At 65.7% G+C, this 15,469-nt stretch overlaps 2 protein-coding genes across 2 annotated transcripts; both read right to left on the minus strand.

Moving 5' to 3' along the window:
- Positions 1-493: 493 nt before the first annotated feature.
- LOC127024328 (ras GTPase-activating protein 4-like) lies at positions 494-10,505 on the minus strand. Its single transcript, XM_050908849.1, is given in 21 exon segments — positions 494-623; positions 626-706; positions 867-925; positions 1,019-1,139; positions 1,223-1,358; positions 1,444-1,581; positions 1,672-2,058; positions 2,061-2,261; positions 2,543-2,729; positions 2,799-2,911; positions 3,159-3,223; positions 3,576-3,729; positions 3,837-3,960; positions 4,211-4,302; positions 4,385-4,516; positions 4,702-4,783; positions 5,090-5,222; positions 5,343-5,404; positions 5,755-5,868; positions 6,279-6,335; positions 10,441-10,505. Coding segments are annotated over 21 exon segments (2,544 nt in total). The 3' UTR covers positions 494-582.
- A 2,182-nt stretch (positions 10,506-12,687) lies between these two features.
- On the minus strand, positions 12,688-14,886 carry LOC127024476 (uroplakin-3b-like protein 1). Its single transcript, XM_050909062.1, has 6 exons — positions 14,841-14,886; positions 14,242-14,388; positions 13,892-14,123; positions 13,725-13,801; positions 13,150-13,275; positions 12,688-13,010 (listed from the first exon to the last, which is right to left on the minus strand). The coding sequence occupies exons 1-6, from the start codon at positions 14,884-14,886 to the stop codon at positions 12,904-12,906; spliced, it is 735 nt and encodes a 244-aa protein (XP_050765019.1). The 3' UTR covers positions 12,688-12,903.
- Positions 14,887-15,469: the final 583 nt, after the last annotated feature.

Below are 15,469 nucleotides of genomic sequence, written 5' to 3' on the forward strand. Positions count from 1 at the left end.
CAGAACCTCCAGTGATGACGCCACCGCAGCCACCAGAAGTGGCACCTGCAGGGCTACCAGTGATGTCACCAGTGCCACTATGGGCAGTGGTGGCAACCAGTGACACCATGTGCCACCATTGGTGGGATCAGCAGCAAAACCACTGGTGGTTCCACCATCAGTGCCCTGTTGGTGCCACCAGAGGTAGCACCAGCAGGGCCATCAGTGATGCCATGAGGAGCACCAACACCAGTGACACCATCAGCAACACCCCCAGCAGTGATGCCACCACTGTGGCCACCAGAAATGGCACCGGCAGTGCCACCAGCCATGTCACCAGTGCCACCATGACCAGTGCCACCATAAGTAGCACCACCAGTGCTGCCACCAGTGCCGCCACCAGTGCCACCAGCAGAACTTTCACCAGTCCCCAACCCAGCGCTTCCCCCCCCGAGCCATCAGTGCCCGGCCCCGTGGCCGGCAGCGTCTCCACCAGAGACGGACAGGACAGGGCTGCAGGGTACAAAGTGCCTTTATTGCCACCGCCACGGTCCCCGAGGCGTGGGGACCCCGACCCCCCAGGGCTGGGGGGCACGGGGCCCCTCAAGTCTGCAGCTGCTGCAGCAGGGTGGGGGTCGGAGGGCCGGGGGCTGCGCCAGGCGGTGGCAGCCCTCCAGGTCCCCCAGCACCCCGAAGAGCCGGCTCAGCCTCTCGGGCAGGGGGGCACCTGCGGGGGACGGGGGGGGGGAGAGCAGCAGTGAGACCCTGCACCCCCCAAGGGGGGCACCCCACAACCACCACAGCACCCCCCCCGATCCCTGGGGACATGTCCCAACCAGAGCATCCCCAATGGGGTCCCCAAAATCCCCCCCACCCCCCAAACCTACCTTCACCCCGGGGGCCATTTTGGGCATCCTCTGGCTCCAGCAGCTCCCAGTACTTTTCCCTGGGGAGAGGGGGAGGAGAGGGACAGGCCCTTGGCAGGAGGGGGGGGGGTGCCGGGGGGTACTGGGGGGTCCCCCCCAGGGCGGGGGCTCACCTGAGGGTCCCTCGGAGGCCCTGGAGGTGCTGGAAGAGGCGCTGCGCCTCCACCGCGGGGTCCAGGGGGTCACCCCAGTCCTGCAGGGTGACGCCATGCCGGGTCCGGTCGCACCCCAGCCCTGTGGGACAGCGGGCTCACGATGGGGGGAGGGGGACACGCCACCAGCACCCCCGCAGGGGTCCCGGGCGCCCTCCCCGGTACCTGTCCTCTCCCTCTGGTGACAGCAGCTCCACTTGTCCCCGCGGAAGACGCCGGGGTGGTAGGCACGGAGCACGCGGGGGTTGTTGACGCACACCTTGCGCAGGGCCGACAGCCACTGGTTCAGCTCGTTGACACACTGGGGGGGGGGGGGTGCGGTGAGGGGGCTGTGACACCCTCTGGGGTGTGGGGTGTGGGTGTCCCCATCCCTGTCCCCGTCCCACCTTGCACTGGAGGTAGGCTGTCTCCTGCTGCCCGCCCGCACCCACATAGACCACCTGCATGACATGGGAGCTCCCGAAGCTCTTCTCCTCCACCTTCTCGGCAGCGAGGATGTCGGCCAGGGCGATGGTGCCGCTACGCTGATGGGGGGGACGACGACACACATGACACAGGGGATCAGTGCCACCCACCCTGCCACCACCCTCACCACCCCCCCGGCAACCCCCTACCTCGGCACCGGGGCTCTTGCCGAAGCTGAGGGCCTCCCCGGTGAGGCAGAAGTGGAGTTTCTTGGCAGCGGCAGCGAGCAGCGGCCCCTTGCCCCGTGTCTTGTGGACGAAGAGCAGCCCCTCCTTCACCACTGCAGCAGGGGGGCCCAGCGGCCGACCCTCACCTTCCTCCTCCTCCTCCTCTTCCTCCGTCCCCACCAGCCGGGCGATGAAGTCCTTCATCTGGGCGATGCCCTGCTGCAGAGCAGGCAGCAGCGGGGCCAGCCAGGCCTCCTTGGCCCGCCCGGCCGCCGGCTCCATGTTGCCCACCATCTGGACAGCCTGGAGACCCCCAGGGATGGCGGCGTCACTGGCAGGGGACCCAGCCGTCCCCAATGGGAAGCAGCCAGGCACCCCAAAAACCCCACCTGGGTGACACTCCCCCCCCTCCCCAACATCCCCCCCCGTCCCACCTTGGCCAGGAGCAGCAGCGTGCGGCTGGTGCGTGCGTCAGCATGTGTCTCCCGCAGATGGAAGAGCTTGGGGGTCATGATGGCCGGCGAGAAGAAGCGGAGGCAGAGGAAGCTGGTGACGGCCACGAACTTGGCGTGCTGCGGCCGACCAAGGCGAGGGGAGACGTGTGAGGGTCTGTCCCAACGCGGGACATCCCCGGGCACCGCATACATCAATGCACCAGGGACATGGGTGCTGGCTTCCAGCACCACGGTTGTTGTTCGGGTGCAGCATGGCCCCGCTGTCCCCCTGCGCCCCATCCCTGCGCCCCCCCCCAAAGGGGACCCCATCCACCAAAGCTGGGGACTGCACCCAGTGCACCCTGTCCCCTGGGGACGTCCCCGTTTGACCCTCGGTCCATCCCCCGCTGCAGCCTAACCTGGTGCTGGGGGAAGCGCTCCCCAACGCGCCGGAAGAGCTGCCGGAAAGTGGCGCGGATGATGGGGGGACACGCCGGGACCGACTTGACGATGGCGTCCAGCAGTTCGCTCAGGTAGGACTGGAGGTGCTGGCGGCCCTGCTCGATCACCTCGCCCTCCGTCTGCACCCGGTGCAGCCCCGAGCACCTGCAGGCACCGGCGCTGTCAGCCCCACGGCTGGGGCCTCCCCACCCCACCACCCTGTGTGCCCCTTACCCGACGTCTTTGATCTCCACCTTGCCGGGGTCCAGCTCCACGTACTTCTTCTCCTCGAACACACGGGTGATGGTGGGTCCCAGGACGGCATGCAGGTACGGCATCCCCGTCACCTGCCGAGGGATCATGCACAGCCAGTGCGTGGGGGGACAGTGATGGGGGGCATGGCCACAGGTTTGGCACCCGACACCCCCAGACTCCACGATAAGGGTCACCCAGGGGATTTTCTCCAACCTCCCAGCCCCAGAGGAAGACACAGCCCCACCAGCCCTCCCAGTACTCCCCCCAGGAACTGGCCCCAGTGGGGACAGCCCAGAGGCAGGGTGACCTGGGAAGAGCAGGTTTCGGGCAGTGCGGCACCTTGAGGAAGGACTCCATCGATTTTGAAGCCAGGGAGTTGCTCCGGAACAAAGTGTTGGGCTCACCTGCAAAACAGGAGAGGGTCTGTGGCCTGGGGGATGGCCACAGGTCACCCACCGGGCAGCTGCAGTCATGGGGGGCATTTACAGGGGCTGTGCCCTCCACCCCCGGCCATTTCCATGGGGTTTACAGGGATTTCCTAACCACAAACCACCTGCTCCTCCACCAACCTCAGCCAACCTCAGCCCATGAGTTGCTCACGATGAACCCAACAGGTTCCCACCCGGAGAACAGCATGATGGCTGAACCTCAACCATCACCCCAAAAAAAAAAAAATCACCGCGCAAGGTCCCAGAGGTTTTGCAGCCCCAGGAGATGGTTGGAAGCCTCCGGCTCCGCTCCCCGCTTCAGCCTTACAGGGCTTGGCCAGCTCCAGCTCGAAGAGCAGGTCCAGGAATTCCTTGACCAGCCCTTGGCCCAGGAAGAGTTTAACCAAGTTGATGGCGACCTCCTGCCGGCACTCGGCCGTGGTGGTTTCATCCAGGAGGGTGACCAGGTGCACTTGGCCGTCCTGGTGGGGAGAGGCACCACGACGTGATGGCCCGAGGGAGACGCGCGCCCTGGCAGAGAGCCGGAGGAAGGTGGGTGCCCCGGCAGGGCTTTGCATGGACCCCTCACCTGGCGCCCCGACTTCACCTCCTGGCACAGGAGCTGGACCAGGGGCTGGTAGCAGTGGGAGGGCAGCACCATCTCATCCCGCAGCCTCACCTGCAGCTGCAGCGAGCCCAGGCTGGCTCGGTGCCTGCAGGAGCACAGAGTGGGTGGATGGAGGGATGGAGAAGTACCTCACCAAGCAGGAGGTGGCCCGATAGCCCGGGAAAGCCTGGGCAGGCAGGTGGGGCTGCCCTGCACTTGCCCCCCCTCCCAGACAAGGGCATTGCCAGGAGCTGCCCCTCCCAAGGGATGATGCTGCCCAGGAATAACCCCCTCCCCAACACCCCTGCACCGGGATCACTCCTGGCACACCCCAACACCCCCGTGCTGAGACTCACTCGTCCTCCCTTGGCTTGGACTTGTCTGGCTGCAGCCTGAACCAGCCCTCCTCCTGCCCGGCTGCCTCCAGCCCCTGCACGCTGAACACCACCTGGGAGAGGAAGGCAGGAGGAGGTCGGGCAGGCAGCCGGACAGGGCCCCCCCGGCAGCGGTGACGGGGTTTGGGGGCTCACCTTGCCCAGGAAGTCGTTCCTACCGACGAGGTCCCAGTCCCACACCTCCACGCACAGCTTCTCCCCGGCGGGCTCGGCCAGCTCGAACTCGAAGGTCTCGTTCCAGCGGGGGTAGCAGGATTTCTTGACCACCTGCAAAGACAACGGCTTCATCCCCCCTCGCCGGGTGGATCCGACACTCCCCCCCCAGGGACACCAAGCTGGGGATGCTGGGGGACAGGGATGGCTCCTGGCTGAGGTCCGGGCTTCCCAGTGGAATGATTTCACCTGCACCGCCGGCAGGTTGGGGGATCACAATAAACTGAAGTCATACTCACGGTGCTCTCCTGCGCCTTCCCGTTGTAGCGCAGGCGGACAAAGGGGTCGGAGGCACCGTTCCGGTCCTTCCTGGCCAAATCCCTGCCGAGAAGAGAGGGAACTTGCCAGTATCCTCCCAAAATACCTACAGGCACCCATGGCACCCACTCTCCTCCTCGGTTCCCCAGCATCTCGAGATGCTCGCCCTAAAGACCAGCAGATGAAGTGAACCCTGCCCCAGGACCCCCATCAGCTGCTGGGTGGTGGGGAGGATGCTCTGCACCCAAGGGAGGATAACTGAGAAGACTCTGATACAGTGGGGAAACTGAGTCACAGAGCAGCCAGGACTCACCGTACGTGTCCCAGCTGCACACGCAGCCCCCTGCCACCCCCGTGTCCCCTCCTCACCTGGCCTCCAGCACGGTGCAGCACAGCAGCCGCCGGCTGCCCTGGCTCCCCAGGACCTCCACCCGCAGGTGGATCTCCCCCTGCACCTCCTCGTCAGGGTCCACCTCGCTGAGGCTCACCCAGCCGCTGTAGCCTGTGGGAAAAGGGGGGAACCCTCATGGGGGGGTCACTGGGGGGGCCCCTCGGGACCGGCTTGTTGCAGGGGTGGGAGACAGGTCCCTGTTGGGACCCTCCTGGCCACCTGTCCCCCTACCCTTGGGGTGCTCCGCCAGCATGTCCCGGGTGATGCAGACCTTCCCAATAACGTCATCGCGGCTGGAAAACAAAAGCCGGGAGCAGGACATGGCATGGGATTAGAGCCCGCCTGCTCCGCCGGACCCCAGGCAGGACAGCCCCTGCCGCGTATTTCAGGGGGGACAAGGTGCCTGGGTGCCCTGGGCTGGGGCCACCGTGGTGCTTCTGTCCCCATGGAGTGTGTCAGCCACCCTTTGCTGCAAATAACAGGGAAACAACTTGACCCATTTGTGTCCCAAAGCCCAAGCCAGCACGGCTAGGTGCGGATTCTCTGGTGTCTACAACGGGGTTGAGCATGCAGGCAGCCAAAGCCACCAAGCTCCGTGTCCCCATGCCGAGCCCCCACCGCCCCGCAGCCGACCTGCCCGTACCTGAGCGCATCCTCATCCATGACGTAGATGGAGACGCTGTGAAAGGTGGGCTGGAGGTGCACCTCGTACTCCTCCCCCCAGAACGGGGACAGCGTCTTCCACACCGTGGCAGTCCTGTGGGGCAGATGGCACCGGTGACGGTGGGGATGGGGCTGCCTCGCCGGGGCACTCCCCACCTCCCCAGCCCGGTGAGCTTCCCAGCTTTCGGTGACACATGGCTGGGGGCAGCACCCACAGTTTTGAACCCTCAGCTGGGGCAGGGGATGGGTCCCTGTCCCTGTCCTGTCTTGTGGCTCTAGGCTGGCAAGACACGGAGGGTGGCTTACAGGGTTGGGGGTGGCCATGAGCTGTTAGACATCGCAGCCTGTGTCTGGAGGAGCGGCTCAGCCCAAAGCAGAGAATAATAATAATAATAATAATAGTAATAACACTATTGTGCCTGCAGCAGGGTAGATGGAGGAACCTGCCAGGAGCCGGGTGTGCCAGCAGGTTTGGGGACCAGCCAGGGACATGGAGCCACTCACCGGATGATGGCCTCATCGTCGATCTTCACGATGCAGTACGGGTCGCTGCTCCCCGTGCTAGAAGAACATGGCACGGCTCTGTCAGCGCCGCCAGCCACGGCCCTGGCCCCCCGCCCCAACCCCGTGGGGCTCTCGTGGTCATGGGCCACCAAAGCCTTCAGCCCTGGCAAACCCCCCCACAGAGGGGGACCTTGCAGGTGCCCCTTGTAGGGACACCCCAGGGCTATGGGGTGCTGGGGTACAGAGGCACCCCCACAAGCCAGAGGCTTCAGTGGGTGGATTTGGCCATGGCTGCAGGCACGTGGTGACCCCGGCTTCACCCCCAGCCTGGGGAAAAACATCCCTGACCGTGTCCGGCCACCGCATCCCGCTGGCAGCTGAAAGTGGCTTTCCTCTTCCAAATAGGAAGGCGAAGAACAAACAAAACCCACCCTTTCCCCGAAACGGCTCCAGGCACCCGCAGCCCCGTTGCACACACTGGGAGCGAGGCCACAGCAGCCTCCTCCAGCCCTGGGGCGCACCCAGAGCCCCGACACCTCCGTAGGGATGGGGACATCCCTGGGGACACCTCCAGTGATGCAGAGGGTGCAAAGGGCAGGCAGCACGTGCCACGGTAGCCACGGGCTGTTGGCAACCGCCACGATGCTCTGACCCCGCTTCCTCCCCGGGGACGACCCGAGTCATCGCTCCTGTGCGCTGCTGCCAAAAAAAAAAAATAAAAAAAAAATCACCATTTTACAGCTTATTGCCCCAGTTCATCAGAAATGAGGTGACTCAGTTGCAGGCAGGGGTGGGGGCTCCGGCTGGAGGCAGAGGAGCCAGCAGGACCTGGGTGCTGGCCAAGAGGGCGGAAAGGTTGTGGCTCCTGTCCCGCAGGCAGCCGGCACAGAGCAGCCCGCTCTGAGCACGGTTACTCATTAACGCCGGTTCTGGCAGCGTTCGTCAGCCAGCCGCGAGTGTCCCAGAGAAGGGGGGGGAGCGCACGGGTGGGGGTTTGGGGACCCCAAGCACGGAGCAATTTCCCCATCCCAAAACCAGGGAGGTTGAGAGCCAGCTGCCAGGGGGATTAAAAGGGTTTGGGGGATTGAAAGGGTTTGGGGTGCTCCCTGCCCTGCAAAACACGGTTGCGGGGGGTTTCTCTGGGCTGAGCATTCCCAGGCACCGCGCTGGCATCCCCATCACCAGGCACCCCAAGCATTTCGGGCCACGCGTGGTGCCGGCAGTGCAGGCAGGTTGCTAAGAGCAGCTTTCTGCCTGCCTGCCCCCATCGCCAGCCGCCCACCTGAGAGGGTTTTAGTGAGAGCGGTGGATGAAGCGCCATTAACCAGAGCCTGTTGCTGACATTTCCTGCCTTATGCAAACCATCAAGCAGGCAGGGAGCACGCAGGCAGAAAGGGAACATCTGCCCGCCTGAGCCGTGCCCAGCAACACGGGGCAGGCTTCAGATGGGAGCTGCCTCGATGGCAGCAGCAGGAAAACCTTGTCTTCAACCTGGGGACGTTTCGAGCACATGGGCTGCTCCACGTCCCCTGGGACGCAGGGTGCCATGAAGCCACCCTTGCAGTACTCGGGCATCGCGTGCTCCAGTGATTAAAACACAGGGCGGCCAAAATCCATCCTCCACGGGCTGCAGGAGGTGCCCGAGCTGCTGGGGAGCCCGCGGTCCGCATCAGTGGGGGATAAATCCCCGCTCCAAAGGCAAGCGGGGAAGCCGGCACTGCACTGGGTGACATCGTCTGCATGGCATTGCCACTCCTGGATGCTAACCAGTGCCCGGGAGATGTCAGGGGAAGAGATTTATAAGGCTTGCAGGCTCTCAGTGGGTGCTGGGCATCGTGCTGACGCTTACGCAGAGCACGGCTTGCTTCGGCCAGCCGCCTCGGCCCCTCCACGCCAGCACGGGCGGCCGCAGGAGGCAAGGCTGGGGGGTTGCTGCAGGGGAAGGAGCTAGGAAAGGGGAACGTTGGGCTTTAAAAAGAGGAAATGAAGACTGAAGCTTTAAAGATTGATAGCACAGTATAAATTGGGGGGGGGGGGAAGGAAATACTCATGTGTGCTCCCTGCAGCCATCTGTCCCGGCGGGCAGCACTAGGGGCTGAGGCATTGAGTTTTGCAATTAAAAATTCACTGGTGTAGACAGCGGCGCTGCTTTGCCCAGCCCTTCGTCGGGAGGCAATAAAATAAAATAACATCAAATAAATCATTTTCCTTGCTTTCCTGCAATGAAGATGCAGGGGAGGATTTCACAGCGCTCAGCTGGGAGGGGGCTCACGCTCCCACTGCGTCATCCTGGGTGGGGGGGGGGACACAGGGGCAGAGCCCACCCAGGGCTGAGCCAGAGCTGCTGTGGCCATTCCCCCCTGCCCGGGTTCTGGCCCCAGCGTTAGGCAGCGACGTGCCGGATGGCGAAAGCAGGAGCGGGTTTCCTGCCTCTTTATGGGCAGTTTCACGGTTTTGTGGCTGCACGGTGCCAAGCCCCGCGCTGGGCGGGCACTGGCTTGGAAGGCAAAACCAAACAGCAGCTCTTCTGCACTGGGAGGAGGTGGGAGACCTGTGGGCACAGTGGTGACCTGGGCTAAACCCTGGGGAAATCACATTGCTGCTGCCGGGGGAGAGGAGGGGGCTGCCGGTGGTGTGGTTCCTTGGAGCAGGGTGGCACCGGGGGGTCACAAACCACAGCAATATCGGCCAAATCCTGCTCCTGCGACGCCCTGTGCCGAATCCTGCAGGAGCTGCGGGGCCCCACAGGGGTTTGGGGGTGCCACATCACCCGTGGGTGCTTGCAAGCAGGGTCTGACCTGCAAACACACCCGGGGTCACCACTGACACCCCACAGATGGCTTTCCCCTGGGGAAACCGGCGGCGATCCCAAAGGCTGTGCCAGAGCAGAGCAGAGGAACCGGATCTCATAAGCCCCTGCCCGCAGAGGAGGGGGACGGCGGCCAGACGCGGCCAAGGTGACCGTGCCGGATCCGGCGCTCAGGTTTCCCTCCCTGCCGGGGCGGCTGCTCTCCCTCCCCAAAGCCGCGTCCCAAAGCCTCCAGTCTGGAAAGCTCCGCTCAAGGCGTTATCACACAGCAGCGTTCTGCAACGCACTCTCCTAGAAACCAGAGCCTCCTAAAAACCAGAGCCTGTCCGCGCTGGTCCAAGCTCCCGGCAGGGAGTTATGCCAAGGGATTTAAAAATCAGGCCCTGACACATGGGATTTAAAAAAAGAAAAAAAAAAAAAAAAAGTCATGTTTCTTTCCTTTTTTATCCTCTTTTTCCATGACGGCTGCAGGGATTTTTGCTGGTATTCCGGCAGCCCTGACCCTGCCCAGCTGCCGAGTGCTCCTCAACAGCCTCCCACTACCTTGGTGGCTGGGGGCCACCCCGATGCCATCCCCCCATCCCACCCCAACATTGTCCCCACATCCCACCCCATAAGGATCAGAGCGATGAGGATAACGCCGGGACACGTGGGCAGCCCTTGGGGGGCTGCCAAGGAGGGAAAGCCCGACCCAAGGGGCTGCCAGCGGAGCCCCCTGGACCGCAGCCAGGTGGGCTTGAGCCGGGGCTGGGAACGGAGCGGTGACAGGGGCCAGAGCACCAGGGCTCCTCCCTGCTCCTTTTGGGGGACGGCTGTACCGGGGGTCCTGCTTTATGTCCGGGGGTCCCTACAAAGGACCCAGCTCCACGGTCAGCTGCAGGTGTGGGGGGGAGCATGGCAGGGGCAAACCTGCCCCATGGCAGCACAGGGTGAGCCCCACAAAGTGGGAGCACTGCTGGGGGCACCCCACAGTACTGGGTGCTCCTGGGAGGCAACCTCAAGGCCATCCCAGGGGATGTCCCCAAGCAGGGGAACACCAAAGCGCTCCTGAGGGAGCCCCCAAAGCACTGAGAACTACTGGGGGCACCCAAATCCATCCTGGTGGGAAACCTCAAAGCAAGGGGGATCCCAAAGCCACGCTGGGGAGAACCCCCAAAGCACGGGCACTGCTGGGGGGACGCCAAGCCATTCTGGAAAAGCCCCCAAAGCAGGGGGGACACCCCAAAGCCACCCTGGGGGATGTCCCCAAAGCACAGGGACCTGTTGGGGGGACACTTCACAGCACTCCTGGGGCAGGGGGGCTTCCTCCCGGGGTGCCCCCCAAACTCCTCCCGGCCCCCCGGGGGCACTCACATGTCCTTGGCGGGCAGGTTCCTGCCCTCCACGATGCGGATGGAGAGCGCGCTCCGCCGGGCCATGGCGGGCGGGCAGCGGAGCGGAGCCGAGGGAGCGGAGCGGAGCCTCGAACCCGCGCTCACCCAGCCCCGCGCCCATGTGCGGGCCGGCGCCGTCGGCCGCCAATCAGCGCGCGGGGCGGGATAAGGGGCGGGGCCGAAAAGCCCTTCCCCAGCGGCGATTGGGGGATTATATCTGCCGTCGGCCTAAGGGGTGGAGTCTGGGCGGGGCTGAGGCGGGTGTGGGCGGGGTCCCGCAGGGGGCGGGGTCAGCCCGCGGTGCCGTGGGTCCCGCCGAGGCCCCCGCTCGGTGCCGCTCAGCCCCGGGCACCGGCTGCGGCCCCAGGGCGGTGCGGCCCCGGGGGTGCTCAGCCCGGCGCCCCGCCTGGGTTGGCAATTAAGGACCGGACCCACATTGGGTCCCTGCTGCCCCCCGCTCCCCCCACGAGCCTGGGGGCTGCAGCCCCCGCCCAGCACCGGCTGCTCCTCGCTGCCCTGCACCCCAAAACCTCTCCTTTTGCTTGCTTTTTTACCTTCTTTTTTTTTTTTTTTTTTAAGCACTGCACCCCCCCAGCTGCAGCACCCCCAGAGGGAGCGGTGGCATTTCTTGGGGGGGCTTGGTGCCATAAATACAGGAGGGGGAGCAGGCGACCCCTCCTGCGAGTCCTGCCTCGGCTGGAGGACTCACCTGGCACCCAGAGCTGGGGCTCAGGGCCATGGCAGCAGGCACCGCCGGTCCTTGGCATTTGCGCCCGGCCGCTGCGGGGACACCGCGGGGACACTACGGGGACATGCTGGGGACACGCTGCCCTGATCCTGAAGCGCTGCCCCTCTGCCTCCCCCGCAGGGACAGGGGGACAGGGACAAGGCGCAGTCCCCTGCCACCATCGCTCGTGCCTCCCCATGTGCCGGCTCCAGCCCCACATGCAGTCGGGGCCACGTGTCCCACCTCCAGCAGCGCCCGCGTGTCGGGGGACAGACCCCCCCAGCCGCTCGAAGCCACTTTGCGGGTGAAATGGCTGTTTCATGTCCAGGGATGGGGTAGGACGATGGGGACCCGTGTTTGCCGGATGAAACCGTCCCTTCGTTGCGCCCGGGTTGATCTCCGCAGGGATTAATTGCCGGATTTGCTTGATTTTCCTTGGCTGGGCTCCATGGAGGCTGGCTCCTGGTGGCAGCAGAGGCGGGGGGGCAGGTTGCTAACACCCCCCCGGGCAGCGTAAGGACACCCCGGTAAGGGCGCTGTGACCATGGATCAGGTATAAATGTGATGCTGCCCTTTGCACAGCGCCTACAGAAAAAGTATGGGGTTTTTTAATATATGTATATGTATATGACATATATATGTATATGCATACCTGCCCTGACTCCACTCAAAGCGGGGTACGGCCACCCTACAGCGCTCTCTGGCCTGCTTGTCCTCAGCACCAGTGAGGTCTCATCCTGCCCAGGCTGCAGGATCAGGGCACCCACGAACCCCCGTGCAGGATCAGGGACCCACACCCTGGTGCAGGATCAGGAATGCTGGATCAGGACCCCCCCACAGCCCCTGGTACAGGATCAGGCCCACCACAGCCCACTCCCCCCCAGTGCAGGACCAGGGCCCGACATCCCCCAGAGCGGGATCAGGGACCCACACCCCCGTGCAGGATCAGGCCCCAGGCTGCCGGTCTCCTCTTGCCATCTCGTGGCTAGCGAGGGAACGCCAGCAGCACCCGAGCAGGATTGGGCCAGCTCTGGGTGGGGGAGACCCTCCTTCGGGTTTGGGGCAGGGAGAAATTGCCGTGGGGTGAAGGGGAATGGGGAGAAACACCCCCCCTATACCCCCCAACCCGCTCCTGGGGGCATTCTGTGCCCCTCACCCCAGCGCCAGGGCTGTTGGGGGGTCAGGCTCCCCTCGCTGCCTCACACCCCAGGGGACTTTTCCCCATTCAAAGTGGGTGGCAGGTGGCACCGCATGCCCCAAGCTGGGTGCGAAAACGCTTCTCCCACTCCAGAGCATCCCTGGCCGCATCCTGCCCTGGGCGGCAGCCATCCCCCACCCAGGGATGGGGCTCAGAGCCCTGCGTGGGGGCACAGGGACGGGGCCATGGGGCTTTTCCTGGGGGCTGCGGGAGGCGGCGAGGTTTCGGCGGGTGCCATTCCCAGGGGGGAGTCACAAACAGGAGGTGGAAGCCGGGCGCAAAGCACGCAGAAAGGCCTTTAATCTCCCGCTCCATCATGGCTCCCTGGGGCCCTGGTCCACGGGGCAGCTCTGGCCGTGCCCCCGCGGCGGTGGGCGTTGTGCCATCGACACCGGCGGTGCAATGGCGAGGGCACCTGAGGGTGCGTGGGCCGGCGACGGCCGGCGTGGGAGCAGGCGGGGAGGCGGTGCGGTGCCGGGGGGGGCGGCGGGGAGACAGCGCGGGGCTGCGGCAGGGGCTCAGAGCCGGGCGGCCGGCTGGTCGTAGACGTGGTGGGTGTTGTACCGCCGCACCGTCACCGCCTCCGGCTTGCTGAAGGTGCTGCTGCCGCCGCAGATGTCCGAGCTGGGGAGGGAAGGGGGAGTGAGGGACGAGGGTGGGGGCCACGGGGTGCTGGTGTCACCCTCTGACGCCGGTCCCGTGTGCCCAGCACCCATCACGGCTCCTGGGTGGTGCGGTGGGATGCAGGGGTGGCACTCACCCCGAGAAGACCAGCATGGCCACCAGGCCGGCCAGCAGGATGGCAAAGAGGATGGAGAGGATGGAGGTGAGGGCGATCATGCCGGCGCTGCGCCCACTGCCCATCATGGGGATGCTGCTGGGCTGCCGGGCTGGGGAGAGAGCGGCATGTGCACCCCGGGGCAGCGCAGGGGGCCCGGCCAGGGCACGGTGTGTTCGTGGGCAACCACAGTGTGCAATCGCACCGTGCAAATGCAGTGCACAAACACAGTATGCAATCCCAGTGTGCAAATGGACAGTGCAGATGCAATGTGCAATTGCAGCGTGCAAACGCGCCGTGCGAACGCAATACGCAACGGTAGCGTGCAAGTGCACCGTGCAAACACAATGTGCCACGGCACGGTGCCATCATACCCCAGCACGACCCGCAGCAGCGCCCTGCCTCAGTTTCCCCGGCTGCTCGCAGGAGCGCTGCACTCCAAGCTGCTCGTGCTCAGTGTGCAGCCCCCCCCCCCCCCCCCCCGGGACCACCCCGCACCCCTCAACACCCGACGGCTGCGGGATGGTGCGAGGGGCAGGACAAGCACCCCGGCAGCGGTACCTGTCCTCAGGGTGATGGGCTCCGACCAGGCTGTCTCAGCAACGGGCTTGGAGTCCTTCAGGGCGAGGAACTTCACCCTGGGATGGGAAGGGAGGTCGGCCGCGGTCCTGCGGGCCGGGGGGCTGCCGGCAGGCCCGGGGGGGGCACGGCCTCGTGGGCAGGCTCACCAGTATGGCCCGGGTCCAGGCAGGGGGCCGTTGCAGGTGGGTCTCGTCTCATCCGTGGTGCAGCCGGTCTCGCTGCCGACGCGCAGCACCGTGAACTCCCCGGGGGATTTGGGGCAGGGGTAGTTGAGGAGGGTGGTGTTGAGGGTCATGTAGGCAGGGGTGCTGGTGGGGAACTTCTGGAACGCCCTCTCGGGGGTCCCCGGCCCCACGCTGTTGTTGAAGTTGCGTACGGCTGCAGGGACGGGGATGGGGGGGGGGTGGTGAGGAGGGACCCTGGGGGAGTGCGGGGAGCCCTGCGCACACCCCTGCCCCGGGGTGGCTCCCCCAGGGCCTCGCTGCACCCCACCTACCCGTGCGGACGGCCACCACCAGCCAGATGACGGTGTTGTCTTGCATCTCGGTGAAGACGCAGCGGGGCTGCTCCAGCACGAAGGTGGAGGTGGTCGTCAGGCCCCCCAGGGAGGAGTTGGCCAGGGTCGGTTTGTACGGGAGCCGGTCTGCGGTGAGAAGCCAAGGGGGGTGCGGCGGAGGGTGCGGACCCCCCCGCTGCAGCCCCTGACCGGCGGCTCCGACCGGCTGCAGCAGTGCCGGGGGCTTGGCGTGGGGACGAGGACAGGAGGGAGCTGACTCCTGTGGTCCCGGCTGCGGGGTCCCCCCCCCCACCCCCCGTTTTGGGCTCAGACACAACACGTTTCATGAAAAGAGAAGGCAGACACCCCCGTGCCACCACCCGGGGAGGGACACCCCTGCGAGACCCCCAGAGGACCCCATGCCGTACCAGCAGACCCCAGGAAGGTGACAGCAGGGGTGGCACCCAGAACAGGGGGGGCATCAGCCGCCCTGCACCTCCAGGCTCCAGGGAGGGTCCTGGTGCCTTTGCACAGGGGACCCCCGCAAGCAGGGGACAGTGAGGACCCCCAGCCCAGCCCACTGGCGTTGGCGGACTCACCCAGGCCGTGGGCCGTTGCCAGGAGCAGGAGGAGCAGCGGGAACATCGTGCAGATGACTGGGTGCCAAAGGCAGGAGTGCGGGCGGCCGGGCTCTGCGTCCCCGTGGGATCCGCCTGCAGCCGCCAACCACCCACATTCCTGCGCTGGCCGCGGCCCCGTGGCAAACAGGTCGGGCTCGTTTCCCTGGGGAGCATTTCCTATGCCCCAGCGCCCACCGGGGAGGCGTGCTGAGAACTGCCACGCTCGTGGCACGGGTAGGCAACAGCCCTCACCCAGGCAATGGGGCAGAGAGTGCCAGCACAGGGGGATGCCCACCTCGGGGCTCCCCGCAGACCCCACCGGTGCCAGCATGCGCCCCTCCCCGCCCCCCAACACCAAGTGCCACCGAGCTGAGGCCCCAGGTGGGTTTGGGGGGGCCCGGTGCCCCCATCCTCCACAGCTCCAGCCCTGCATGGCCGACAGCGGTGAACAGAGCACCAAGCCGGTGTGCGAGCGGGGCGGCAGGCGGAGGGGGGGGAATCGTCCCGCGGCCGGGCAAGAAGGAGGCAGTTGCAGATGTAAAGCGAGAGTTTACTCGGCAGGACACGGACTGGGAGGCCGGGGGGCAAAGCAGCCCAGCCCCGGGGGG

This window comes from Gymnogyps californianus, chromosome 20 (assembly GCF_018139145.2).
Source record: "Gymnogyps californianus isolate 813 chromosome 20, ASM1813914v2, whole genome shotgun sequence".
Classification (NCBI taxonomy): domain Eukaryota; kingdom Metazoa; phylum Chordata; class Aves; order Accipitriformes; family Cathartidae; genus Gymnogyps; species Gymnogyps californianus.